Here is a 27,428-nt window from a genome sequence, read left to right as displayed (position 1 = left end):
TATAAATGTAAACATAACAGGAGAGTATCATGCATCTTCAGTGAAGGAATCTCATGAAGTTATGCTGCAAAACAAATGCCTGGAAGTTTGAAAGGACAGACCAGCCTTTGCTAATGTAATGTTCTCAAGGCAAACTCTGTAACTCTCAGTCATCCAGTCACTTGTTCAAAATGGCTGAATGTAAGGAGCTATTGGACCACCACATCTGAGGGAAATCAAGTTGGAAAAAGCTGGGAAAGATAACAAAGAGGGAGCGAATCTAGTTCAATTGGTAGCTTGAATAGCTTATTACTGATTTGATTATTGATGCTATCAATTTATGACCCTGATGTTTTGCTCTGTCACCTGCCGTTATCCAGTTTCACCTGACTAATGCAGCCCAAATCCAGTGTCGGGTTTAGTGAGTTGAACACAGTAACAGACAGCTGATAAGGGAAGGCCAAGAAAGACAACACAAGGTTAAAAACAGAAAAGTCTGGGTCAAAGATAAAAATTAGTATTGCTGTGTAATATCTTTTATTCTGTGCTATGTTTGGCTTTAAATATTGGAGTCAATTATCTTGTGATTCATATAAAGATCCATCCATTTAGACAAATGGGTTTGTAATCAAACTACTATATTTTTCGGACTATAAGATGCACCAGTGTATAAGACACACCAATATTTTGAAGAGGTAAGTAAGAAAAAAGGTTTTTGTCCCCACTGGCCCCTAGGAGCACTCTGCAGGCTTCAGCAGAGCTGGGGAAAGGCAAAAACGCTCCTGTTTTTGCCAAAAAACAGGTGGAAAATGGCACAAAAAATGGCATGCAGGGTAGGGCTTCGGGGGGGGGGGCAAAAATGGCTATATTCGGTGTATAAGATTCATCAACATTTCCACACTCTTTTAAGGGGGAAAAAGGAGCATCCTATACTCCATAAAATATGGTAGTTAAAACAGCAAAGGCTTAAGTTGTAGGAAAGTTGTTCCGGCAATGTTTGCAAAATTAAATTACTGAACTATCTATCATCTTTGCTGCTATCTTTGCAGGCATGCCTAAAGTAAATATGAGCTCAACGTTTAATCAGTTATCTTGCACTGCTGAAAGCAATCCTGCTTCATTGTGGATCTGGAAGGAATGTCACAGAAAACAAATCAAGTAAATAAAAATTACTTTGAATTGTTCCATTGGTGTGAGTGGTTGCTCTCCATTGATTAACTATGATATAGTTATGCATCTTATAGTACTGACATAATTGTTTTTTTTTAAGTAAATAAGATGCCACAGGAATAAAAGCTTCAATTGACCTCACTGGCTCAGACAAATGGATTCTCAATTCCATGACAAATCTCTTCCTAGAGCACCTGTCAGAGTTCAAAATATTTATCTTAATAAATTATACAGAAAACTTTCCATCTCGTCCTAAAGCCGAGGTGGCGCAGTGGTTGGGGTGCAGTACTGCAGGCCACTTCAGCTGACTGTTATCTGCAGTTCAGGGGTTCTAATCTCACCGGCTCAAGGTTGACTCAGCCTTCCATCCTTCCGAGGTGGGTGAAATGAGGACCCAGACTGTGGGGGCGATATGCTGACTCTGTAAACCGTTTAGAGAGGGCTGAAAGCCCTATGAAGCGGTATATAAGTCTAACTGCTATTGCTATTGCTATTGCTAAACCTTGAACTGAGAACTTCAGAGGAAGTGAACACATACAGATGTTCTTGCTAACAGAAGTCCCAGCTTTACCATTATCTAGAATGCTGCTCATTTCAGTCTTCCTGCTGCAAAAAAAGTTGCATTATGCCAGTTCCATTCCTGCAGCCTTCTCATGCCAGGCCATCTCATCAATTACAATTCTGGTAGTTATAATCCTAGAAACTGTCAAGTAGAAATAGCGCTTAAAGTTATAGTGCTTCATAGTGCTTTACAGCCCTCTCTAAGCAGTTTACAGAGTCAGCATATTTCCCCCAGCAATCTGGTCATTTTACTGACCATGGAAGGATGGAAGGCTGAGTCAACCTTGAACTGGTCAGGATCGAACTCTGTGGGCAGAATTTGCCTGCAATGCTGCATTCTAATTACTGTGCCACCACAGATAAGATAAGATTAAGGCTGTACTAACTGATTCCTTTCTTAGTTCTATTCTTCCAAATAATGGCTTGTAAGGTTGGTCTTCTTTTAAAGCAGAGGTGTCAAAGTGGCAGCCCAAGGGCTGGATGTGTTACATGCAGGCCACACCCATCCAGTTCCGCGAATGGGAAAAACGTCACAAAACATCACAAGACGGCAATGTTATATAGCGAATTTGACACCCATGTTTTAAAGCATGTAAGCAATGTCAAAAATGTTTCTTAGGGTATGGACATTCAACAGTGGACTGCAGAAATTAAGATGGCCTTCTCATTGTCTTCTCTCAGATAGATGGGACACCCCAGCAAAAATCTATAAAGACAACATTAGTGAGGGTCAAAATATGCCCTAAGATTGGTTAATATATTACATCACTTCTAGCATAAATGGAGGTGGGTAATCAGATGGAATCTGGGAATTCCCATTCTCTGAGTCAAAATTCTACCATGCATTCCACATGTTAGATCTATCAAATATAAAGAACCTGTAACAGGTATGAAATCCTTTTATTTTTGCTACCGGTTTGGAACTGGGAACGCGCTCATGTGCTAGCTCGCTACGCTTGCTTGTGGTGCTTCTGTCTGTGATGTCATCTGGGTGGGTGGGCGGAGCCTCCTGCTGCCACCACTACTGGTTCGCCCAAACCGAGGCAGAATACCACCTCTGACCTGTAGGTAAAAAAAAAGATGGCAGCTTACACCATTCCTTCATATCTAATGATAAAGTATATGATTATATGAAATTCTCAGGGTCATTTTGTTTACAGGGGAAAGGAATCTGAATGCCGAAAACATCAAGATGCCAGCTATAATCCAATGGTATATGCAAAAGGGGCAGGGTTTTACCCACAGCTGCCATCTTGATTTTTTTTCTAATTCATTCTACTGAAGCCCCCAAAGTTCTCTCTTATTTTTTTATTTGTAATGTTGAATTTTCAATACTTTGCATGAGCATTAGAAAATGTGAATAATTTTTTCTTCCTTTCAGTTGCACTGAAATCACAGATGGAATTTCAAATGAAGTACGCCAAGGAACAATATTTGGATCCTGGATCTCAAGCAGCACTTTAGATACAAAGAACATACAAGCTGGGCGTTTCGTTGAATGCTGTGCAAACAATTCAGTTGGCTATTCTTGTGAATTTTATTTTGTTGAACCAAAAGGTAGTGTATAATTTAGACTACTGGGGATATGATGAAATAGTATGGCAGTAATTGGATCATAGAATTTAAAAGTAGCATGTTGAGCAAATCTTAAAAGATTAAATTTAAGAAATTAAACCCATCTGAATTTTTTTTGCTTCCAAACCTGTATTGTAGAAACACTATACACCGAGGGTTGGGTTTTGATTTTTGATTTTTTTCACTTTTCATTTTGTAGTCTGCATTTGCAGTTAGTAAGACAGAACACAGTTTCTATTTTACCAATGGGGATCTGAGACTGGGGGAAAAATCCACTGAATATATTTAATTGACATACCATATTTTTCGGAGTATAAGATGCTCCAGAGTATAAGATGCTCCAGAGTATAACACGCACCTTAGTTTTTGGGGAGGAAAATAAGAACAAATATTCTGCCTCTGCCTATCAGCATCCATGGTATTCAGTTGACTCATAGTAAGAAGGTCAGCCAATGAATAGGCATAGCAACTAAGCCAATGAGGGCTATTTGGACTCTGAAATTTGCTATATGAGCAACAAGGAAACAGAAAGGAGCCTGGCTTAGCCAGGAACTGAAAGTGAAACTGCTTGTGTTTTGCTTGCATTTACTGCTACCTTGGAAAACCTGCTTTTGATGATGTATTGTATATTATTATTATCTTGAAACCTACTTTCTGAATATGATTGCTGCTGCAAACTCTGCCCAGCCAGGTCAGCTTCAGCTTATTGCAGCCTGGTTCAGCACAGCTGATTGGCAGATGGATCGGACTGTCAGAATACCCCCAATCAGCTGTTCCAGGCTGCAGGGATTGCCACAGACCATCGCTGCTATCTACATGCTTCGTGTTTTCGGCCTCTGGTTGGGGGGGGAATACATTTGGTTTATAAGATGCACCCAAATTTTCACCCTCTTTTTTGGGGGGGTGCGTCTTATACTCCAAAAATACGGTATTTGCTCACAGAAAACACACTGGTATTTCATTCTTCAGAGGTAAATCACCAGACATACAGATCAGTCTCATGCCATTGTATGCTTACTTTCATTCTTTGCTCTTTTAATGAACAATTCTTAACTTTCCATTTGATAGGCAGAGGTATGTTCTTCTAAACATGAAGGCTTGGTCTATAAAATTTAATGTACTATATATGTTATATATATTTGCAAGTCTAATGCAAAGCACCTCAAAGGTTTGCAAATTCTATCCTGGGAAGCTTTAGTACTTAGTCTACAGTCAATTTTGTCAGAAAGCATTCATTCATTCAAGGAGAGTAAATATTTACTTCCCTCTTTCACTGTTTTTCAAATTGCATGAATTTTTGCATTTGCTTTCCAGGTACCCCTTTGCTATATGCAACATTTGGAGTCTGTTTTGCAATTATCGCTGGGTTGTGCATATTAACTTACCGAAACTATAAAAAGGTAACAGCAAAATGGACAGTCTTTATTCATTTCTGTCTCCCTTTGTGTGTTGTTTTTACCATTCACAATGTCCCATTCCCTCTAGCAATTTAGATATGAAAGGCAACTGCATATGATACAAATGGTTGGTTCTTCCAACAATGAATACATCTACATAGATTTCAGTGAGTTGGAGTATGATGTCCAGTGGGAGTTTCCCCGAGAAAATCTGAAATTTGGTGAGCTGTCCATGGTACTCTTCCTGAAGGCTAATCAAGAAACAAACAAGCACAAATTGTAAATAAGGAGAATACTTTCTTTTTTATAGGGCAAGTACTGGGCTCTGGTGCCTTTGGAAAAGTCGTGAATGCTATTGCATATGGAATTAGTGAAGCTGGAGCCTCCATCCAAGTTGCCGTCAAAATGCTTAAAGGTAGCTAAAAATTTAAGAATTTGGTCTCTTTGTATCAACCCGATTTTCTCCCATCACTAAAGTAGTAAGCTTGGACTCTATACAGAGGTGGGCTGTACTTAGGTTCACAAGCAATTTGCTGGTTGTGAGCGTACGCATGAGTGCATGCGTGAGTACATGCTAGCTTTGCTCGCATACGCCCCTTTGGGAGTGAAGCAGAGCATCAAAGAAGCAGGTAATCAACTCAGGCAGCTCCAGTGAGTAAAACAGGGGCAGCATGAAACTCAGCTGGACAGCGAGGGTGGAGGGAATGAGCCAGAAAGTTAGTTATAAATGGACAGCTTAGCACAAGGGCAGATGGGCGGGCCCAGTCAGCGATCAAAGCTAAGGGTTCACCCGAACCCGCACAACCATGCAGCACACCACCACTGATTCTATACACTTGTGTGTCTGGTTCCTTGGGCTTGACAGATACCTTTCTAAACAGTTAATATTTGTGGTCCTCAAACACAACTAAAGAAGACCAACAGCTCTCTTCTTACAAGGTATCATGCCATCTATCTCTTGAGTGTGGTTTTTGGAGGCAATAGAGTCTTTTGACCTGGGATCCATGCTGTAGCATTTACTGTACATCCTAGTTTAGTTTAGTTTAGTTTTAGTTTTATTATTATTTATAGGCCGCCCTTTTCCCTGAGGGGACTCAGGGCGGCTTACAAAATATAGGGAAGGGGGTACAAAACAGTAAACATGAAACAATACATGAGTAAAAATAATACACAACATTCATTCATCATTCGGGTGGGGACAGATTACGATCTTTATCCCCAGGCCTGACGGGATAGCCAGGACTTGAGGGCTGTGCGGAAGGTCTGGACGGTGGTGAGGGTACGAATCTCCACAGGGAGGTCGTTCCAAAGGGTCGGAGCTACTACTGAAAAGGCCAGTTGATTAGCTTTCTGATGTTTGGGTGTTATAAATTCTTTCTAAGACTTGAAAGCAGTAAGGAACAGATTAGTGTAGTTACCTCTGTGCCACAGATTGAACTGCAATCTAGCCAACAACATTTTATTCCATTAACAACACATACAGGCAAACTATAATTCAATGTGTCATGTGAACTAACTAAAACATGGTTTGGTTGTTGGATAAATGTGATGCACGCATACCGCCAATATGAAGTTTATGTTGAAGTAGATAACTTCAAACTCACTAGACTTATTGATTACATGCCATAAAGTCAGTGCTGACTATTAGCAACTATATAGATTTTCTTCATGATAGTCACTTAAGTAATGTGAATCAATATATTTTTGGTCCATGTCGGTAGCCAGATATGTTGATCTAATATTCTATCATTGTTTTTACTCTGTGACTTTGCTGTGTGCTCTTCAATATTCTGTTATTAGATGCATTTTTTAAAAAAAAGAATCCATCTCAGTGAACATTGGCCTTTTACATCATTTTTTCTAAAAGTCCTTTTTCCTTAAAAAGCTGGTTTTATTATCATTAAAATTATATTAAAGGAATTAACATGTTATAAGAATTCTAATTATAGAGTTCTTAATCTAAACAATTTCATATAAATATATTCTTCTGATATCCTTTGCAAATGGATACCTTTTTAGATGCAATATTTGAAAGAGAATGATACCAACTGGTTCCATGCCATAAAGATGTACCTGAAGTACTATATACGATGGGAGAAGTAGACTATTTAACATAGAAATAAATTTGTATTAAATTTATCACACAGCCTGGTGTTTTGCTAGAAACATGTTGTCATCAACTCCTAGTACAATGAACTTATACAAGAGTTGTCAACAACTGACTTTTAACTGTTGGGTTCATGAGTGACTAGAAACATCCCTTTTCAAGTCTGTAGCATGCTTTATCTTTTAAAATAATAATGTCCTATCTTAATGTCTTTTTAAGTGAATCCTAATGGAAGAGTTTCTATTCTACTAAATATGTTTAAGAGACAGACAGAGAAAGACACATACACAGAGAGGAGGGGGGGAGTGGGCAGGGGTGGGACTCAGTTGGTTCAGACCTGTTTGGGTGACTCGGATGCTAATTTTACATCTGGTTTGCCGAACCAGTAGTTGCAAAGACTAGCTGGCCCTGCCCACCTTGCACCTCCCCTCCCAGGAGTCTCCACACAGCCTGTTTTGGATGCCAGGTAATTGTAGGGCCCGCATGGAGGCTCTGGGAGGGCAAAAAACAGGCCTCCTGGAAGTTCTGGAAAGCCAGAAACAGGCCTGTTTTCGGCCTCCAGAGGACCTCTGGGGCCTGGGGGAGAATGTTTTGGCCTCCTGGAGGCTTGAGGAAAACCTCCAGAGTCTGGGGAGGGTGAAACCACTCTCCTCGCTGAGACGCAGGAGACCACCATGACCACGACCACCCAGCAGAGAAACGGTAGCTAAAATTCTTGAATCCCACCTCTGGGAGTGGGGAGGGGTAGAGAGAGAGAAACAGAGAGAGAGAAATAAAAATAAAGAATGCTTGACTTCACTACACTCTTTCTGGATCATTTTCCCCATTTTATTTAAGGATGAATTTCGTTTTTCTTCTTTCCTTAAAAGGTATTTCCTAATCCCTGCAGGTTTGGGTAGGCATATAACACAGTCTTTCTTATTCTTCTTTATGTTTCCTTTACTGTTGAGTAGCAATGGACTATCCCATGATATCACAGACCCAGGAAATAAGGCACTGCTCTAAGAGCTATAGCCGTCTTTTACTTGTTCATTCTCATTTCCTGCTTCAAGAGAAATATTTGACCAAATTAGTCATTCTGTTAATAAAATTATTTCTAATGTGTTTCAAACTGTATATGTTTGATTGTAAAAATTCTGTATAGTTACTATCTGCCATATTACCTTTACAGAAAAATATGACTCTTTGGAAAAGGATGCTCTAATGTCTGAACTCAAAATGATGATTCATATTGGAAGTCATGAAAACATTGTGAATCTGCTAGGAGCATGCACCAAGTCAGGTGAGCCACGGATTTCTGAAATGTACTAACAACTAGAGCCATGATGGCAGACCTATGGCACGCGTGCCACATGTGGCATATGGAGCCATTTCTGAGGGTTCACAAGACATTGCCCTGTCAGCTACAGTGTGCATGCATGCACTGGCCAGCTGACTTCAGCGTTCATTTTCGGCCATTTTTCATCCCCCAGAACTTCCCTGAAGCCTCCGGAGTGTGAAAAACAACCCAACGTTCAAACTGGAAATTTGGGAACGGACTTTTGGTTTGCACATTGGGCTGTTCTTCACTCTCCAGAGGCTTCAGAAAAGCCTCCTGAAGTCTCCGGAGGGAGAAAAATGGCCCAACAGACAACCTGGAAGTCCATTTCCAAACTTCCAGTTTGCGTGTTGGGCCATTTTTTGCCCTCCCCTGGCTTCAGGGAAGCCTCCTGAAGCCTCCAGAGGGAGAAAAATGGCTCCTGGGGTATGCGCACATGCACAGAGGGGAGGACATTGTATTATGGGTGTGGGCACACACATGCAAGACACACACACACACACACACATTTCATCCGCTTTTGGCACATCTCAACAAAAATGTTAGCCATCACTGAACTAGAGTATTAAGTCATACATTTGAGGTCCTTGTATGACACTGGTGGACATCTGTGTGTTCATAGCCACCTAATGTAGCATACTTTTATTTCCAAGAATGGTGTTAGATATCACAAACCCCACAGACATATTGAGGAAATAAAATGGTCAACACATTTCCTAACTGGCCAGGAAAATAAAAGATAAATGTAAATGAGAATAGTAAAAAATATATTGGATAGTTAGAAGGAATGACAAGAAATGACACCATTATGAATTCTGTTAAATGTTTTCTTTTCTGGTGAGCAGCATTCACCATATTAAGCTTTTGGGAATGGGGAAGCCCTCCCATTACAGTCATTTGAGAGAACATCATTGCATTTAAAGGATACCCATCATCTTGAAAAGTTTTGAGACCCCTGCCACAATCCAGTGATGTACTGCATACTTTTAAGCTATTTGATACCTCCAGATAGTGTATGAAATGACAGATTAATACATAACCTCTCTGAAATATCTTGTAGACCTATGTCTTCAGGATTTAGACATTTTTTAGGAATAGCAGTCTCAGGGAAGATCCCTTACCTTTATGTGAAATAAGTTGGACTTAGAAACAGAGAATTTTCTTAAGCTGAATAAGAACTTCTCAAGTATTACTACAAAGTGAAAAGAGTTGCCACAAGTACCCTACTTCCCCCAAAATAAGACCTCCCTGGATAATAAGTCCAATCAGGCTTTTGAGCACATGCACTAAAATAAACCCTCCCCTGAAAATAAGCCCTCCCCCAAAATATTATAGCATAGTGGCAGCTATGAGGTGATCACACTTGCTGCCTCCTGCACCTCAAAAATAATAAGACCTCCCCCAAAATAAGATCAAGCACTTATTTTGTGGGTCAAAAGAAAATAAGACCCTGTCTTATTTTCAGAGGAACACGGTAAGAATCCTGCATCTTTCTTCAATCAAACAGATGTTTTACTACAGTTCCTAGAATTCCTAGCTAGCATTACAATGAGAATTCAAAGACTTGTAGTCCATGGAATAAGTATAAGATACGGAGATTTCATTTTCACATAGTTGAAGTAAAAATGTCTAACAACATTCAATTCCTTTTTCCTACATCCTAGAAATGTCTAATTTTTTTTTCAATATGATGCATGCTAAGTATATATTAAGTAAAAGATTTTCTTATATTTTAAACATGTATTTTTTAGGACCAGTTTACTTAATTTTTGAATATTGTTGCTATGGAGATCTCCTGAACTACTTACGAAGCAAAAGAGACACCTTCCACAAAACATGGAGTGAAGTCTTCAGTCAGCACAATTTTAGTTTTTATCACAATTTTCGAGGACAAATCAATTCAAGGTAAAGATCAATCATGGTTTAATATGCCCAGATGAAGAAACTGGGCAAGTTTAAAGACAAATTGTCATTTTTGCATCATGTGCTCAATCCATCACAGTAGCAGCATTTTATATCTCAAGTAATTCCTATTTTAGAACTGTAGCTTTAACAAAACAATACAAAAAAATAGAAAAATTCTGATAGAAACAAATATTTACAGCTCAGGGTTGAACTGTAACATTGTTGGTACTCTCTAAGCTTTCTTGTTTTCTTGCAGACATTTCATTACCAAACTGGGTAACTATAAGAGTTAGAAAGGAGTGTGGTTTGCTCTCATTTTGTATACCACACTACGCTTGGTCTTAGCCAAAAGGCCGAGAACTATACTAGTGGTTTACTCTGTCAGTGTTAGTATCAGTATCAGTGTCAGTATTCTTGGCGGTTCCTTTATTAGGCTGATGTTTACTGTTAGCTTGTTTGTCTGAGCTGGTGGTTCCTTGATTGGGGTATTGTTTACTTCTTGATTGATGATATAGTGTTAATCTTGATGTGTTCATCTGGATGTTGTGGTTGCTGATGAGTAGGTGTTCTGGTCTTTTTGTTTCCTTTTTAGCTTTTTGTTTGTCTTCTTTTGAGTGATATGCAGGTATTGTTTATCTCTATGGTCCAATTTGTCTGACTGCCAGGCTTCCAGGTATTCTCTCGTGATTTTGAATTTGGCTTGGTCTAGGATGCTCACAGTTTGCCAGATGAAACTACAGTTCAGTTTGTCCATATGTTGTGAGATTAGGGAGATTTCATCATGTCTTCTGACTATTAGTGGGTATCCATGGATATGTTCTGCTAGTTTTCTAACTATATGGTATTACTGTAACCGAGAAACCAACTAAAGCCCTCCAAAACTTCCTAACCACACAAAAATACCCAGCAACTCTAGAATACTGCATCCAGTTTTGGTCACCACACTATAAAATAGATTTTGAAACTCTAGAAAAAGTACAGAGAAGAGAATGGTTACAGGAACTGGGCATGGCTAGTCTAGTGAAGAGAAGGACTAGGGGAGACGTGATAGCAGTGTTCCAATATTTGAGGGGCTGCCACAGAGAGGAAGGGGTCAAGCTATTTTCCAAAACACCCGAAGGTCAGACAAGCAATAATGGATAGAAACTGATCAAGGAGAGATTCAACCTAGAAATAAGGAGAAATTTTCTGACAAGTGAAAACAATCAACCAATGGAACAGAAGTTGCCTTTGGAAGTTGTGGAAGTTGTTCATCACTGGAGGCTTTCAAGAAGAGATTGGATTGCCATTTGTCAGAAATGGTATACGGTCCCCCTGCTTGGGTGGAGGGGGTTGGACTAGATGACCTTCCAACTCTGTTAATCTAATCTAAGAGAAAACAGCAGCCCCAGTCATCTACAACATAGTGTTAAGGACTATACCACTATAACAACTACTGTTGTGACCCCCCTCCGCCGTCCAGTAACGAAAGCTGAGACAAGCTTAATTAGACTGTCCTTTAATAGCAAGACCAGAATCTCGGTGGCTGAAAGCCAAGCAAACAAACAGATAAGGAACTTGGCAGCAAGTCCGACAAACCTTGGCAGCAAGTCCGACAAACCTTGGCAGCAATTCAGACAAACCTTGGCAGCAATCCAGCCTGCCAAGTTAGTTAAGTTCTCTTTAGTCAAAGCGTTGACTTCTGCATAAGGGGCATGTAACAAGCAGTCTTTTTTATAGTCTGGAGAGGAGCCTCATGACCACCAGCTGAGCGCAATTACCTCCTGTAGTTGTGTAATTGTTCTTGACGCCAAATAGCTCTTCGATGACGTGCATCCAGGAACAACTCACTGCTGGTTGGAGTGATCACTCTCCCTTGTCTCCTCCCCACTGGTCCAAGGTTCAGGCACCACCTGGTGGCCAACCAGTCTCTCTGCGCCCTGCTCAGAGTCAGAACCTTGTCCAGGGTCTTCCACATCCTCCAGGGCCGACTCATAGGGCCCCTCGCTGTCGGGGTCTGGTGGCAGCTCCAACGGCTCCTGCTGGGCCACAACACACTACTATGCAGAACAAACAGACAGAAGGCTAGTAGAGCTGACAGGGTTAAACCTTTAGTATATAAAATGAAAGCAAACTCTAATCTCTTCTAGCAATGACAATGTTACCTAGTTTGGTAATGAAATCTCTGCAAGAAAATAATCAAGCTCAGAGAGCACCAAGGACTCCATAGAAAGATGCCTTGTGCATTATCACAAATTGCTGGTGACAATGAATCTTACTTCCAAACACCCATAACCCTACAACTCCAGAAGAAACACAACAGATAGGAATATTTCTTATGAATCACAATCAATTAACTCTTAATATTTTTTTGAAGCTGCAATAGTTGACAGGCCTTTGATCATAAGCTGCAGGAAGAATGTGGCCAGACAGGTGACAATATAATTCAGGCAGATAACAAAGAAAAATATATGCACTGGCAAACTAAATATGATATTAACAGGTTGAAAATATGGAGAAAATCTCCCTCAGTAACATTTTACGCAGACTAAGCTAAATTTTAAGTATGGACATATGGCTGGTCAATTGACTCCTCAATGTAAGAGAGGTCTGGGAACACCCTGTGAGCTTCCCAGTCATGCAATTTCTTCTGTTTAGAAGTCCTTTTGCAGTCCCTGCCATTCTTTTCCTGTAGTACATAGGGCCACCTTATTAAGACACTGAGCTTGTCAATCAGAAAGGTCGGCAGTTCGGATGGTTCAGATCCCTAGCGCCACATAATGTAGTGAGCTCCCGTTACATGTTCCAGCTTCTGCCAACCTAGCAGTTCGAAAGCATGTAAAAAATGCAAGTATAAAAATAGGAACCACCTTTGGTGGGAAGGAAACAGCCTTCTGTGCGCCTTTGGCGTTTAGTCATGCCGGCTACATGCCGTATTTGGACAGCACTGGCTCTTCGGCTTTGAAACGGAGATGAGCACATATGTGCGAGGGGAACCTTTAACTTTTACCTAGCCTAATACAGTTTCAGAAGTGTAGTCTGATTAGAAACTGTCACAGATCCTCATTTAAAAGATATGGTCACTTAAAATGAATACAATAATAGTCAATTCCATGTTGCAGGAGGTAACATTTTGATTAATCATGGTTGCACTCCGAATGTGTTTACAAAAACAATCCATTATTATCAAAGTTTCAGTACAAATTTATTACATTTCTTATTTCATAATCAAAATGTTTGTCCTTATTGTTATATTAGATGCTTTAACAAATTCTTTTTTTTTTAAGTGTACCTCTTATCTCCAGAAATGGAAGCATACTAACAAATGGATCTTACCTACCAGTTGGCCAAAGGGATCTTTCACATGCAAAACAAGACTTAGATGTGATCTCTAAGACATCTGGAAGTGCCCTGATTTCAGAGGAAGGTAAGATGGGGGCCGGGCCTCCGTTCTGGTGCTCCTTGACCTCTCAGCAGCCTTCGATACCATCAACCATGGTATCCTTCTGCGGCGGTTGCGAGAGATGGGGGTGGGAGGCACCGTTCTTCAGTGGTTCTCCTCCTACCTCTCGGACAGGTCGCAGTCGGTGTTGGTTGGAGGGCAGAGGTCAACCCCTAGGCCCCTTAATTATGGGGTGCCGCAGGGGTCGGTCCTGTCCCCCCTCCTGTTCAACATCTACATGAAGCCGCTGGGAGAGATCATCCGACGGCACGGGATAAAATACCACCAGTATGTGGACGATACTCAATTGTATCTGTCCACCCCGTGCCAGCTCAGTGAAGCGGTTGACATGATGTGTCAGTGCCTGGAGGATGTTAGGGTTTGGATGGGGGTGAACAAGCTGGCTCTCAATCCTGACAAGACCGAGTGGCTTGTGTTTTTCCCTCCCACAAATTGGCCAGGTATTCCATCCCTCAGGCTGGGAGGTGAAATTATACGCCCCTCAGACAGGGTTCGCAATTTGGGAGTCCTCCTGGATCCACAACTGACTTTAGATCACCATTTGTCGGCTGTGACCAGGGGGGCATTTGTCCAGGTTCGCCTGGTGCACCAATTGCGTCCCTACCTGAACCAGGAGGCGCTTACAACAGTCACTCATGCCCTTGTGACCTCAAGACTGGATTACTGCAATGCGCTCTACATGGGGCAGCCCTTGAAGAGTGTTCGGAGACTTCAGCTTGTCCAGAATGCAGCCGCGCGAGCGATTGTGGGTGCATCTCGGTACACCCACGTTACACTATCCTCTGCGAGCTGCACTGGCTGCCTATTGGTCTCCGAATACACTTCAAGGTGCTAGTCGTCACTTATAAAGCCCTACATGGTATTGCACCTGGGTACTTGAGAGACCGCCTTCTGCCAATTACCTCCCATAGACCCATTAGATCCCACAGATTAGGCCTCCTCCGAATTCCATCTACCGGCCAATGCCTGCTGTCGACCACCCGGAGGAGGGCCTTCTCTGTGGCTGCTCCGGCCCTCTGGAACGATCTCCCCATGCAGATTTGGACCCTCGCCACCCTCCAGGCCTTCCGTATAGCCGTTAAGACCTGGCTGTCCCAGCAGGCCTGGGGTTGTTGAGTTCCACCCCTACTCAAATTGGTTGTGCTTGTTGTGTTTTTTAAATTGTTTGTATTGTTGTCTTGTTTTTGTCTTACTTTTTTGTATTTGTTCCCCCTCCCCTTGGCTTTTGTTCAGCCGCCCTGAGTCCCTTTGGGAATAGGGCGGCATACAAGTTGAATAAATCCAAATCCAATCCAAGAGGTTATAAAAATAGTTGTAGGAATTAGAGATGGGTAGAAAGAAGTGTGTAATTGACATAAGGTACCCTTTCTCTGCAGTGCAGTGGCCTGGAGGTGGAGCTCTTGCATCACAGTCAGGAGGGCTGTGAGTTCGATTCTAGGTAGAGGCAGATATTTCTCTCTTTGGGCACACTGAGAATATATGTACTGAATGAAACTCCACATTGGTGACAGGAAGGGCATCCGCCATTAAAACACTTTACTAGCTCCATTCAGTTGCCCAGATTCCACCCCGCAAGGGATTATGGGGTCATTAAATGAAGAAGATGATGTTGATGATAAGACGCCTTTCTCTAAATAGCCTTAGCAATAGAATCAATGAAAGCTGTCATGGACCATCTACTTTCAGAAGCCTTAAAACAAAAAGACTGAGTTAGTACACTCTAGGACTTTTCCAGTACCTAAAGAGATATCACACTGATGAAAACTGAAGATGATTTAATCAAGCAGAAAACACACAGCCATCTGCTCTCATTTTTATTTCTGCACTGAGCAAGAGCCTAGATACGGTCTAAAAGGAAGATTCCAACAGAATAAATTCTGTAATTCTGATTTATATCTCAGTAGAGAACAGAGGCACACACATACGTTCTTAAGTTCATTGGCATCCCATGATTTTCTCTTACCTTTTTGTTCTCTCTTAAAGAAATTAAAAGAGAAAGCATGGTATTATTGGTACGGCCAATTTTAATCTTAACAGAGATAGGAAGTGGAGTTTATCCGAAATAGGAAGTTCACAAACCGCATGCAAGTCCTGAATGCTGATTCTCTACTTCTCTCAACCCTACAAGTGCTATAATGCAGCAATAAACTATCAGGCAATCTCCTGCCCACCCACCCACCGACCCAAAATAATAATGTGTCTGTTCCTGTGAAGATGAAATCCCAATTCATAAAAAAGGGAGGGCAAGCAAGCTAAAAATCCCAGCTCCATTTCTCCACTGAAATACCATGTCATTGCTTTGTGAGTCTTAGCCAGGGGTGGACTGCTAGGGGTTCGCAGAGGTTCAGGAGAAGCTCTAGCTAAGATTCTGTGCAATTAGGAGAACCCCCAAATCCCACTCCTGGCTAGCCCCACCCACCCCATCCCTCCCAGGAGTCCCCATGCGGCCCATTTTGGATGCAGGTAAGTGCAGGTCACGCATGGAGGTTCAGGGAGGGCAAAAAATGGGCCTACTGGAAATTTGGGAAGGCCAGAAACAGGTCCATTTCTGGCTTCCAGAGGGCCTCTGGAGCTTGGGTAGGTCATTTTCACCCTCCTGGAGGCTCGAGGAAAGCCTCCTGAGCCTGGAGAGGGCAAAAATGCCCACCACCACCACCACCACCGTGGAGCAGGAGGCTGACTAGGCCACACCCAGCATGGCCACAGCCACCCAGCAACTGAGCAGACAACCCCTTGCTAAAAATGTTGAAGCCCACCCCTGGTCTTAGCCATCCATAACATGGTATCTGCTGTCCAAACACTGCCTGCTTCTGAACAGCATCAGATACTATTCTACTTGCATTCTCTGCTTTGTGTTTCAGTCTCCCACTAGTACATGTGATTTTATTTGCAATGGTGGTTACTAGTGCATAGGAAAGAATGTGATATATTGGAAGTGAAGGGTTGTGGAGACCACATAATAAAATTTAAAATATAGTTGTCGTTCTTTCTACTTGAGAAATCAGCCAATTACCATTTTTCATTTGCAGATGAAATGAAATATGTGAACAGGAGACTAGATGGTGATGAAAGCCTCAATATATTGACTTTTGAAGACCTTCTCTGTTTCTCATATCAAGTCGCCAGAGGAATGGAGTTTCTGGAATCAAAATCAGTAAGATTGCTCTGTAAAAATAGTGCTGAATAGCAAAGATTAGGGTAGGAGAAACACTCTACTATCTAAATTCATCACTAGTTAGACATTTGAGATCAATCTGGTTGAATATTAGAATTATAAGCATTAGAATTTTTCTAGGAAAGAAAAATCTCACTTATATAAAGTATATGCCATTGTTGTTTGGAGATAGATTTTTACGTGGAATCCTTAGTATTCTTTGAGCTTGGTTGTTTACTTGCACACACCTTAAATAAATACAAATACAATAGCAGAGTTGGAAGGGTCCTTGGAGGTCTTCTAGTCCAACCCCCTTCCTAGGCAGGAAACCCTATACCGTTTCAGAAAAATGGCTATCCAACATCTTCTTAAAAACTTCCAATGTTGGGGCATTTACAACTTCTGGAGGCAAGCTGTTCCACTGATTAATTGTTCTAACTGTCAGGAAATTTCTCCTCAGTTCTAAGTAGCTTCTCTCCTTGATTAGTTTCCACCCATTGCTTCTTATTCTACCTCAGGTGCCTTGGAGAATAGTTTGACTCCCTCTTCTTTGTGACAACCCCTGAGATATTGGAACACTGCTATCATGTCTCCCCTAGTCCTTCTTTCTATTAAACTAGACATACCCAGTTCCTGCAATTGTTCCTCATATGTTTTAGCCTCCAGTCCCCTAATCATCTTTGTTGCTCTTCTCTGCACTCTTTCTAGAGTCTCCACATCATTTTTACATCATGATGACCAAAACTGAATGCAGTATTCTAAGTGCGGCCTTACCAAGGCCTTATAAAGTGGTATTAACACTTCATGTGATCTTGATTCTATCCCTCTGTTTATGCAGCCTAGAACTGTGTTGGCTTTTTTGGCAGCTGCTGCACACTGCTGGCTCATATTTAAATGGTTGTCCACTAGGACTCCAAGATCCCTCTCACAGTTACTACTATTGAGCAAAGTACCACCTATACTGTACCTGTGCATTTCATTTTTCTTGCCTAAATGTAGAACCTTAGTCTTATTAGCCAACTACAGTATGTAACAACATCAGTCTGCAATACGATTTTCAAATTTTTTTAAAAATGTTTACATAGTGCTATCTGATAGGCATTTCATCCAAATTAAAATTTGGCAAAGAAGTTATGTGTGGGGGAGTTTTCTATAGGGAAAAAGTGCTCTTGTCAGTCTCAACTGGGAACAGACTTGTAATGTGAATAAAACTGTGCTGAAGGTCACATTTTATTTATGATGTTTCACTTCGGTATCCTTTCTGGGCATATAATATTCACTGTCTATTTTATGCCAGTGTTTATTAGTTTAAAATATCCTACGGTACCATCTGAAAAGTTGAAAAATGCTGCCTTATAGAGTGTCTAAATTGGTAAATAAATGCATAAACCCTACTTCCAAGCAACAGGCATTCTGTGTTTATGTATTTAAAGGGCAAGAACAGTTTGCTATCAGTCTCGATCCTTTCCTTGCTTAGTGGAAGGAAATAAAATGAATCAGGTTGGTTTCTTGGACCAACCCACAGTTCATATTGAAGCATAATTCCAGGATATTGTCAGTAGTTAACTGCCCTTTCTTCCATCTTAAGAAGCATTTTTAAAACCACTGAAAGAAATGCCTGTATTCACACCATCTTAGATTTTGAATGTAATGTTTTGTTTTAATCTTTTGGCCTCTGTGTTATTATATTTTTAAAGTTCTCACTTTAAAGTAAAGTGCTCTTTATTTTACTTTACCTACGGAAAAATAATCTATAGGGCAATTAATTCTGACACATTAAAAAAAACTTACTACACTTTACTTAATGGCTTTCAGCATGCTGTATTATTTCAGTGAAAAAAGACTTTTAAAAAAAAGCAATCAGAAAATTAAATTCTGTCCTTTGTGCAACACTTTTTTCTCTTGACAGTGTGTTCACAGAGATCTAGCAGCCAGGAATATACTAGTCACCTATGGAAAAGTGGCCAAAATATGTGACTTTGGACTTGCCAGGGATATCATGAATGATTCAAACTATGTTGTCAGAGGAAATGTAAGTTGATGTTTATTAAAGATGGTTCCGAATGTTTTCTGTGAAAGATCTGAAAGTAAAAATGAAATTACTACTAATATTTTGCTCAGCCAAATCCAGGTTCAGAAGGGTGATAATATGGCAAATTTCTTTTCGTTGGTTTGCTGGGTAGAAATGTGGTGTGTGTGCTTTCAAGTCCATTTTTGCTGCCTAGGCAAGTCCCTGCAGTTTTTTGGGCAAGGTTTCAAAAGTAATTTGCCCTTCCCTTCTTCCTAGAGCTGAGAGAGAGTGACTGGCCCAAGGTCACCCAGCAAGCTTTCATGCCCAAGGCAGGACTAGCATTTATAGCCTGGTGCCTTAATCTCTGCACCAAACACTTACAATCACAGCACAGTTTCAGCTACAAATTGCACTTCTATATCTCCACATCTTCACTATTTACTATTGGTGAGCTCCTGAATTAGTTCCTGTGTTTTCTTAGCAGCATCTTGAGAAGTAAATGTCTATGGAGATTCTCAGTCATCCAGGTCATGGTTGTCCCAAAGGTGCTTTTTCAAGAGGCAACTGGACTTTGGTTTTTCTTTGAAGACGTTTCACTTCTCATCCAAGAAGCTTCTTCAGTTGTCTTTGTGCCTATGGTGGGACTAGAACTTATGATCTTCTTTTTTCTAGCCACTACACCAAACTGGCACTACAAAAATATAAATAGATAGCTGCTTGAAAATTATCTTGTAAGCGTGGAAGAAGAGCTTGTTCATAATTTCTGAGATCCTGTATCCCATAGACATCAATCAGATATCAGTGGGAGTAAGATTGATGATCCCTCATTTTGTGATCAACCACCATATTGTATTCTCTGCACATGTCATTTCATTCCCTGGAACCTGGGGAAAAAAATGGAAATTTCTAATATGAAAAGCACTTCTACATCAGAAATTGTTAGGTTGCATGTGTACTGATTTATCAGCTTTACACATATGCACAAATCTATTTTATTACAGATATGCACGGCAAGAAGGCAACATTGTTGGGGTGTGGGTTTTTTCTTTAAAAAAAAATCAAGATTATTACGTTTAAAACCACCATGGTTTTGCTAAGGTTCCTTCGGAGAGGAGGAAATAGTGGTTGAACTGCAGTTCACCGTTGCATGATTGATGGTGAAAGATGTTGGGGAGTTGCCACTTAGAAACGTCTGAGGTCTACAGATTCTCCATCTCTGAGAAATCAGCCACGTTGGTACTCAACTTTTCCAATAGTTCCATGTAGAAAATGAGACTACTATATTTATTATGGACTCTTGTGACGAGCCGATTGATAGATGATGGAAGCAGTTAGCTTCCTCCCATAATTGGGCCTACCAGGGGTTGTGACACTATATATATATATATATATATATATATATATATATATATATATATATATATATATATATATATATATATATATATATGTTTTTCCTTCCTTCCTTTCCTTCCTTCCTTCCTTCCCTTTGTTCCTTCTCTCCCTCCTTCTCTCCCTCCCTGAGCCGTTGTGGTTCAGTGGTTAGAATCCAGTATTTCAGGCTAATTCTGCTCACTGCCAGCAGTTCGATTCTGACCAGCTCAAGGTTGACTCAGCCTCCTATCCTTCCAAGGTGGGTCAAATGAGGACCCAGATTGTTGGGGGGCAAGAGGCTGACTGAGAGGGCTGTAAAAATAAATATATATATATACACACACACACACACACACACACACACACACACACACATATATATATATATATATATATATATATATATATATATATATATATATATATATATATATATAAAGTCACAACCCCTGGTATGCCCAAATATGGGAGGAAGATCACTACTTCCATTCTCTGTCCTTCGGCAGAAACCCAATATTTTTTTTACAAATATAACATGTATGTATGTATGTATGTATGTATGTATGTATGTATGTATGTATATGGCAGTGTGCATTCCAGCATAACTCTGGAATGCCTTGAGCAATTTCAACCAAACTTGGCACCCAGATGACTTACTATCTGGAAACAAATACTGTGGGGTAAGACACCCCTAACATCCCTTGAGATCTGTGTTCTGTTAAGATACAGCCTGTTGTGCCTTAAAATGGATTCTACCATACTGCCTTAAAATGGCTTCTACTATACAGCACAGTGTTGCCATGGTAACGGCTGCACAGTCCTCCACAAGGGGGCTCTCTGGTATGAAGAAAAATCCAACATTAGGGAAAAGTCCGGGGAATTAGGGGAAAGTCCGGACATTTTCAACAAAATTAGGCCTTTTCCTATCTAATACAGAATTAGGATAAATAAATAAATACCCAGGCAACGCCGGGTTATCAGCTAATTAATAATGAAATCCTAATTCAAAATCCAAAACTCCAATCTCCAAAAGCAGTCCAATGGGAATGTTAGAGTGCCCATGTAACCAAGAATATTTTTACTATCTGATAGGATGCCAACAAGAAGGATGATTGTTCCTCAGGGTTAAGCTGCTCAATAACAATGTGGTTTTACAGTTGGTCTCTCTATATGAGAATACTTTGAGGGGAAATAATCTCTCTCTTCTCTGTGCTTTTTTTTTTGTCCAGGCTCGTCTACCTGTCAAGTGGATGTCCCCTGAAAGTTTATTCGAAGGGATATACACAATTAAAAGTGATGTCTGGTCTTATGGAATCTTACTCTGGGAAATATTCTCTCTTGGTAGGTTCTGGAATATGTTCCCTAGAACTCCCGTCGGAGATTTAACAGAACTATTTTTCATAAACAACCTGGAAAAATGTCTTTAGAATGTTGTTTCTTGCTAGTAGAATTCCAAAGTGCAGAAGGGGTGGCAGATACATTTTAATTCTATTCAGAGGCAGTATTCAGCCATTTCTGGCCAGTTCTGGCAAACTGGTAGAAATTTTGAGTAGCTGAAAGAACCGGCAAATGCCAACTCTGGCTGGCTCCGCCCCCATCAATTTGCTGCCTCCTGAGTCCCAGCTGATTGGCTAGTTCTTCTTCTGTTGCCCTGCACAGGAGAACGGAGCTGGAAAGCAGGTAGTGGGGTGAGGAAGGAATGGGGATTTTACAGTATCCTTCCCCCAGGAGTGGGAAGGGAATGTGGATATTGCAGTATCCTTCCCCTGGAGTGGGGTAGAAATGGAGGTTTTACAGTATCCTTCCCCCAGGAGTGGGGAGGGAATGGGGATGTTGCAGTATCCTTCCCCTGCCATACCGACCAAGCCCCGCCCCACCCACAGAACCGGCAATAAAAAAAAATTGAATTCCACCACTGGCCCCTATTAGTATAGAAGGAGTGTGTGCATGTGAGTTTTTAACTTCAAGATGTGTATATTTTAGGAGAGACATCTTTTTAAGAAGAAAAACAAATCATTCATCCTTTTTCATCCTTTATTCAATTGTCATAAATGTTCTCCAGAAGCTCTTGACAATGTCTTTGTTAACCACTTTTGGGTTTTCCATTTCTTTTGTTTGTAATATATAATTGAATAGTCATCTTTCTAAATATCTAAGTAGCATATGCCTGCTCGGTGTGGGTCCCTGTCTTGCTGTCCAGGATGCAGAATATTTGCAGGAAATGGTCAAACAGGTCAAAATGACATGCAATGGAGTTTAAAAAAACAAACAAAATTTAAATTGGACTGCTATGGCTACCATTTTGACTTTTCTGACCACACCCTGTGTCAGCGTTCCAGATAGCATTCAAAATTAAATCAGACTCCAAGGCAAAGTACTGCTCAAAGTTCCAATTTATTAAGAGACCCTTGCTGGCACAATTCTGAGAAAACCCGGATCTGAAGCTCCTTAGTTTTCCCCACCCAAGTTAAAGTTCATGATCTTGCCCTCACAGCCACAAGTCCATCACATGGTCCAATCTTCCACTGCCATGCTGGCAGTTCCACCCATCCAGTTCCGGTCAGGTGCAGAGGTACCAAGACAAAGGATGACCTTGGCAATCTAGAAAGGAATCTTATTTTGCCTACATAACATTCTACTCCATTCTATCCCCCCTCCCAATCCCCCTATAGAACCGCATAGTAGAATAGAAGTGTGGCAGGCCAAAGATCCGAAAAGGAACATAGATGCAGGCCTGACATCCTGCAGACATCTCTACAAGGTTATGCAAATTAAGAAAACTTCTCCAATGAAGCTTACTTCAAACATGAATTCTTTGCTTTGCCGCTTTTTTTCTTTAGGTGTCAATCCTTACCCCGGAATGCAAGTTAACGAGAAATTCTACAAGCTTATTCAAAATGGATTTAAGATGGACCGTCCATTTTATGCTACGGAAGAAATGTATGTTCTGGGTATAAAGGTTAGGGTGGGACTGTCGTGAGTATAATGTAAGAAGACATTATTTCCGTGCTTCTAACTATACTGTTATCTGTGACTTTCTTGGGCTACTTTTGGACACAGTTAGACACCATTGTGCAATAGTCCTATAGGCCAAGAAAAGTCACCTTTAAAAGAGGATACAGGTGTTTGGCCTTGGTGATTTGGGGTGTTTTGTAGAAAACTATATTTTTCTGTAAGGGTACTTCTACACAAGAGTCCTGCATTGCCTCGACTCAGCTCTCTGTTCCCACAATATAGATAAGTCCTCAACTTATAACCAACTCAAAAAAGAGGTCTTATGGCCTGGATTTGAAGTTCTGATAGTTGTTTCTCTGTGGTCATGTGACCAAACTTCAAATGCTTTGCAACATGACTATATTTGCATCTGTTTGTAGCAAACAAAACATGCCATCCTACATCAGTTAAGGGACAATGTTAGTATAGCAATTATGTTTAAAAACCTGTGCCACAATATTATTTCTGAAATGACTAGGCTCCACTGGAGATTGCCACTCCGTTTAAACCATCATCCACACAAGATAAAAAATACATAGTTTGTAGAAATAGATTTAGGACATAAATATTTGCAAGATACAACTAAGACAATTCAATCAGAAAGGGAATGCTTAAGATTGTAGATACGTTTCGATCAAAAATGCATCTTCAAATATTACTCAGATCCATTTCAATCCCCATCACTATATGCAATTATTAGGTCATACTAGTCCATCCCCAGCTGGATTACAGAAGGCTCTAGCGTCATAAGCATTGTAAAATTTAAAGCATAATATTAATTTTCAATTTTCTGCTTTTTGATGCCTCATATTTGTAAACATTTATCAATTCTATATGAAATTGATGTTCTTCATATTCTAGGTTCTTTTAACTCTGCATAACACCACAATATCTGTGACACATATATGTTTCCTTGGTCTTATCAGTTGGAAAATACTGGGGAAAATAGCTCTGTGTTTTTCCTCTCCCTTCTTTTATCTTGTTTTTACAGATACTTATTACTGTGCTCCTGCTGGGCTTTGGATTCCAGAAAAAGACCTTCCTTTTCGCAGCTGCTTTCCCTTCTGGCATGCCAGCTGGCTGAAGCAGAAGGAACAGTAAGTGAGCCTTACAAACAAGCCTTTTTTTCTGCTCTAGGTTTGCACCATATTTATTAGGACACATGTCAGGGGACTAGAAACAACATCCTTGCTGTTGATTCTTTTTAGAAAGAGTTATCTTTTCTTGGGGTGAAGGATACTAGAAATCTAATGTTTTCCCTAGTTGTTTAAGAAGGTCTCAAGATGAATTATAATTGCCCTTCCTCCTTCCTTCCTTCCTTCCTTCCTTCCTTCCTTCCTTCCTTCCTTCCTTCCTGTTGACATTGGGAGTTCAAGTTTTTTCTGTTCCATAGTTTGGGAGACAATACAATCTAAGCATAACCAGAGCTAAGAATATTTCACGAGAAGAGTCCTCCACTCCACTGCTCGCAACAGAATAGCTTATGCTACCAGCCTTGACATTTTGGGCTTAGACAACTTAGAACTACACTGCCTTCAGTCTGACCTAAGTGTAGTACATAAAATTATCCACTACAATGTTCTACCTGTCCATGACTACTTCAACCACAACAATATACGAGCACACAATAGATACAAACTTAAGATAAATCGCAACAAACTCGATTGCAGAAAATACAAACCCCCAATCCATGGACCAGCACAGGGTCAAAGCATGCCAGAAACCAGGTCGCACAAACAAGCAAAACTCCATCCACGAGATGCAGGCAGCACACAAAACCATGCCCTCTCTGGCCTTTGGAAAACTTCTATCCACAAAACTGGTCCCTGATGATCAAAAGGTTTGGGGCCACTGACCTACAAGGTCCCTTCTAACTCTTTATTCTAAAAAAAAGTTCTTCTCTATCTCTCCCAATTGTAAGAAGTGGAAAACTGTTTGACCTTATATTTCACTCCCCTCATCCTTACTCCTGAAGGGTGGTGGTTCAGTGGCTAATACACTGAGCTTGTCGATTGGCAGTTCGGCAGTTTGAATCCCTAGCACCACATAATGGAGTGAGCTCCCGTTATTAGTCCCAGCTCTGCCAACCTAGCAGTTCAAAAGGACATAAAAATGCAAGTAGAAAAATAGGGACCACTTTGGTGGGAAGATAACAGCATTCTGTGCGCCTATGGCATTTAGTCATGCTGGCCACATGACCACGGAGACGTCTCTGGGCAGCTCTTCAGCTTTGAAATGGAGATGAGTACTGCCCCCTAGAGTCTGGAATGACTAGCACATATGTGCGAGGGGAACCTTTATGTTTACCTTATCCTTAAGCCCTAAAAGAGGTCAGCTCCTAAACCTGACAAGCCTCCAAATGCATCAAGGAATTACTAGTTAACTATTTAATTCCATGGCAACATATTATCTATATTTGCACCAGAAAAGGCTGCATTGGGGGGGGGGGGTGGGCAACCTGTCCAGCAGGTGAGAATAAAGATGAGGGACCAAAAGAGAAATCGGGCGTTGCTTTACAGAAACCTTCTGCCCCAACACATGGGTGAGGGTTTTTTTAGGTGCCCTGAGACTTCTTCACACTGTTCTTAAAATTTGCCCACACCTCAGCAAGAGAATGCAAAATACTGAAAAGATCTGTATAATGTTGTTCCATTAGTAATAATGGTGTTGATTGTGCTGTTTATGTTCACATCCTATAATTTAGGCATGCCGGACAGATCGTACTGATATGTCTAAGCACGTTTCCAGTTCCAAATGCAACCCACCTGTGAGGAGAGAAGCAGAGCTCGCTATTCCTCTGCTGAATGAAGATATTGCAAGGGGAAAATAAAGCAGACTTTTTCTTCTTCTTTACAAACTAAGCCATATAAGCTGAAGGAAATCAAAAGGGATCTGACTTTGCCTTCCTTAAAGGTTCTAATTTGCTGCTATTGCCACTGAATCAGTTCTATCCACTTTGCTTCTCAGCTGATCTCCTTCAATTTCATTAGCTAGGTGGAAGATCTCTTTTATACCAGCCTCATTTTATAGCCTGGTTGACCCTCAGGTTGTTGCTGAATTTCTTTCAAAATTATATGCATCTCTAAAGTCAAGGTCTGCATTCCAGATATTTTATTTCAAGCAGGTGCAAACAATATATTTTGTAATTGAAGTTCCCAAATGTGAATGTATTATTTTTAGGATTTAGGATTTTAGGATTTTATTGAGGATTTATATGCCGCCCTTTTCCCTGAGGGGACTCAGGGCGGCTTACAACAATGAGGGGAAGGGAGTGCAAGACAAGACTTAAAAAGAAAAAGAATCGTGAATAAAAGAAAATTATCCATAAAAACACAACATTCACTCAACATTCGGGCGGGGTGAGAGTAATCCTATCCCCAGGCCTGACGGGATAGCCAGATCTTGAGGGCTGTGCGGAAGGCCTGGACTGTGGTGAGGGTACGGATCTCCACAGGGAGGTTGTTCCATAATGTCGGAGCTGCAACTGAGAAGGCTCTCCTCCGCGTAGTCGCCAGTCGGCACTGACTGGCGGATGGAATTCGGAGGAGGCCTACTCTGTGCGATCTGATGGGACGCAGGGAGGTAATTGGCAGGAGGCGGTCTCTCAAATAGTCAGATCCACTACCATGGAGCGCTTTATAGGTGGTAAGTAAGACCTTGAAGTGCACCCGACGATCAACAGGTAGCCAGCGCAGCTCACGGAGGATTGGTGTTATATGGGCGAACCGTGGTGCGCCCATGATCACTCGCGCGGCCGCGTTCTGAACTAGCTGAAGTCGCCGGATGCTCTTCAAGGGCAGCCCCATGTAGAGCACATTGCAGTATTCCAGCCTAGAGATCACAAGGGCTCGAGTGACTGTTGTGAGAGCCTCCCGGTTCAGGTAGGGCCGCAACTGGCGCACCAGGCGAACCTGGGCAAATGCCCCCCTGGTCACAGCCGACAAGTGGTGGTCAAAACTCAGCTGTGGATCCAGGAGGACTCCCAAGTTGCGGACCCTGTCTGAGGGGTATAAATTTTGCCCCCCCAGCCTGATTGATGGAACATTAGCCAAATTTTTGGGAGGAAAACACAACAGCCACTCGGTCTTTTCCGGGTTGAGTACCAGTTTGTTAGCTCTCATCCAGTCTTTAACAGCCTCAAGGCCCCGGTTCATCACGTCCACCGCTTCATTGAGTTGGCACGGGGCGGACAGATACAACTGCGTATCGTCCGCATATTGATGGTACTTAATCCCGTGCCTCCGAATGATCTCGCCCAGCGGTTTCATGTATATGTTAAATAGCAGGGGGGACAGAACCGAGCCCTGCGGCACCCCATAGGTTAGGGGCCTCGGGGACGATCTCTCCCTCCCCACCAACACCGACTGCGACCTGTCCGAGAGGTAGGAGGAGAACCACTGTAAAACAGTGCCACCCACCCCCACCTCCCGCAGTCGTCGCA

At 41.3% G+C, this 27,428-nt stretch overlaps 1 protein-coding gene across 1 annotated transcript in view; it reads left to right on the top strand.

The window, feature by feature from the left end:
* Positions 1-26,196, top strand: part of FLT3 (fms related receptor tyrosine kinase 3) — a 66,515-nt gene extending 40,319 nt beyond the window's left edge. Inside the window, exons 11-24 of the mRNA XM_032219939.1 lie at positions 1,029-1,137; positions 3,092-3,267; positions 4,600-4,685; positions 4,771-4,903; positions 4,993-5,097; positions 7,961-8,071; positions 9,859-10,012; positions 13,279-13,418; positions 16,484-16,608; positions 18,518-18,640; positions 21,223-21,334; positions 22,834-22,933; positions 23,979-24,084; positions 25,692-26,196. Coding sequence (XP_032075830.1) covers positions 1,029-1,137; positions 3,092-3,267; positions 4,600-4,685; positions 4,771-4,903; positions 4,993-5,097; positions 7,961-8,071; positions 9,859-10,012; positions 13,279-13,418; positions 16,484-16,608; positions 18,518-18,640; positions 21,223-21,334; positions 22,834-22,933; positions 23,979-24,084; positions 25,692-25,817 — 1,706 coding nt within the window. The 3' untranslated portion in view covers positions 25,818-26,196. The remainder of the gene's footprint in view (positions 1-1,028; positions 1,138-3,091; positions 3,268-4,599; positions 4,686-4,770; positions 4,904-4,992; positions 5,098-7,960; positions 8,072-9,858; positions 10,013-13,278; positions 13,419-16,483; positions 16,609-18,517; positions 18,641-21,222; positions 21,335-22,833; positions 22,934-23,978; positions 24,085-25,691) is intronic.
* The last annotated feature ends 1,232 nt before the right edge of the window (positions 26,197-27,428 follow it).

The sequence above is a fragment of the Thamnophis elegans genome, chromosome 6 (assembly GCF_009769535.1).
Source record: "Thamnophis elegans isolate rThaEle1 chromosome 6, rThaEle1.pri, whole genome shotgun sequence".
Classification (NCBI taxonomy): Eukaryota; Metazoa; Chordata; class Lepidosauria; order Squamata; family Colubridae; genus Thamnophis; species Thamnophis elegans.
This window is presented reverse-complemented; position numbering and strand designations above follow the sequence as displayed.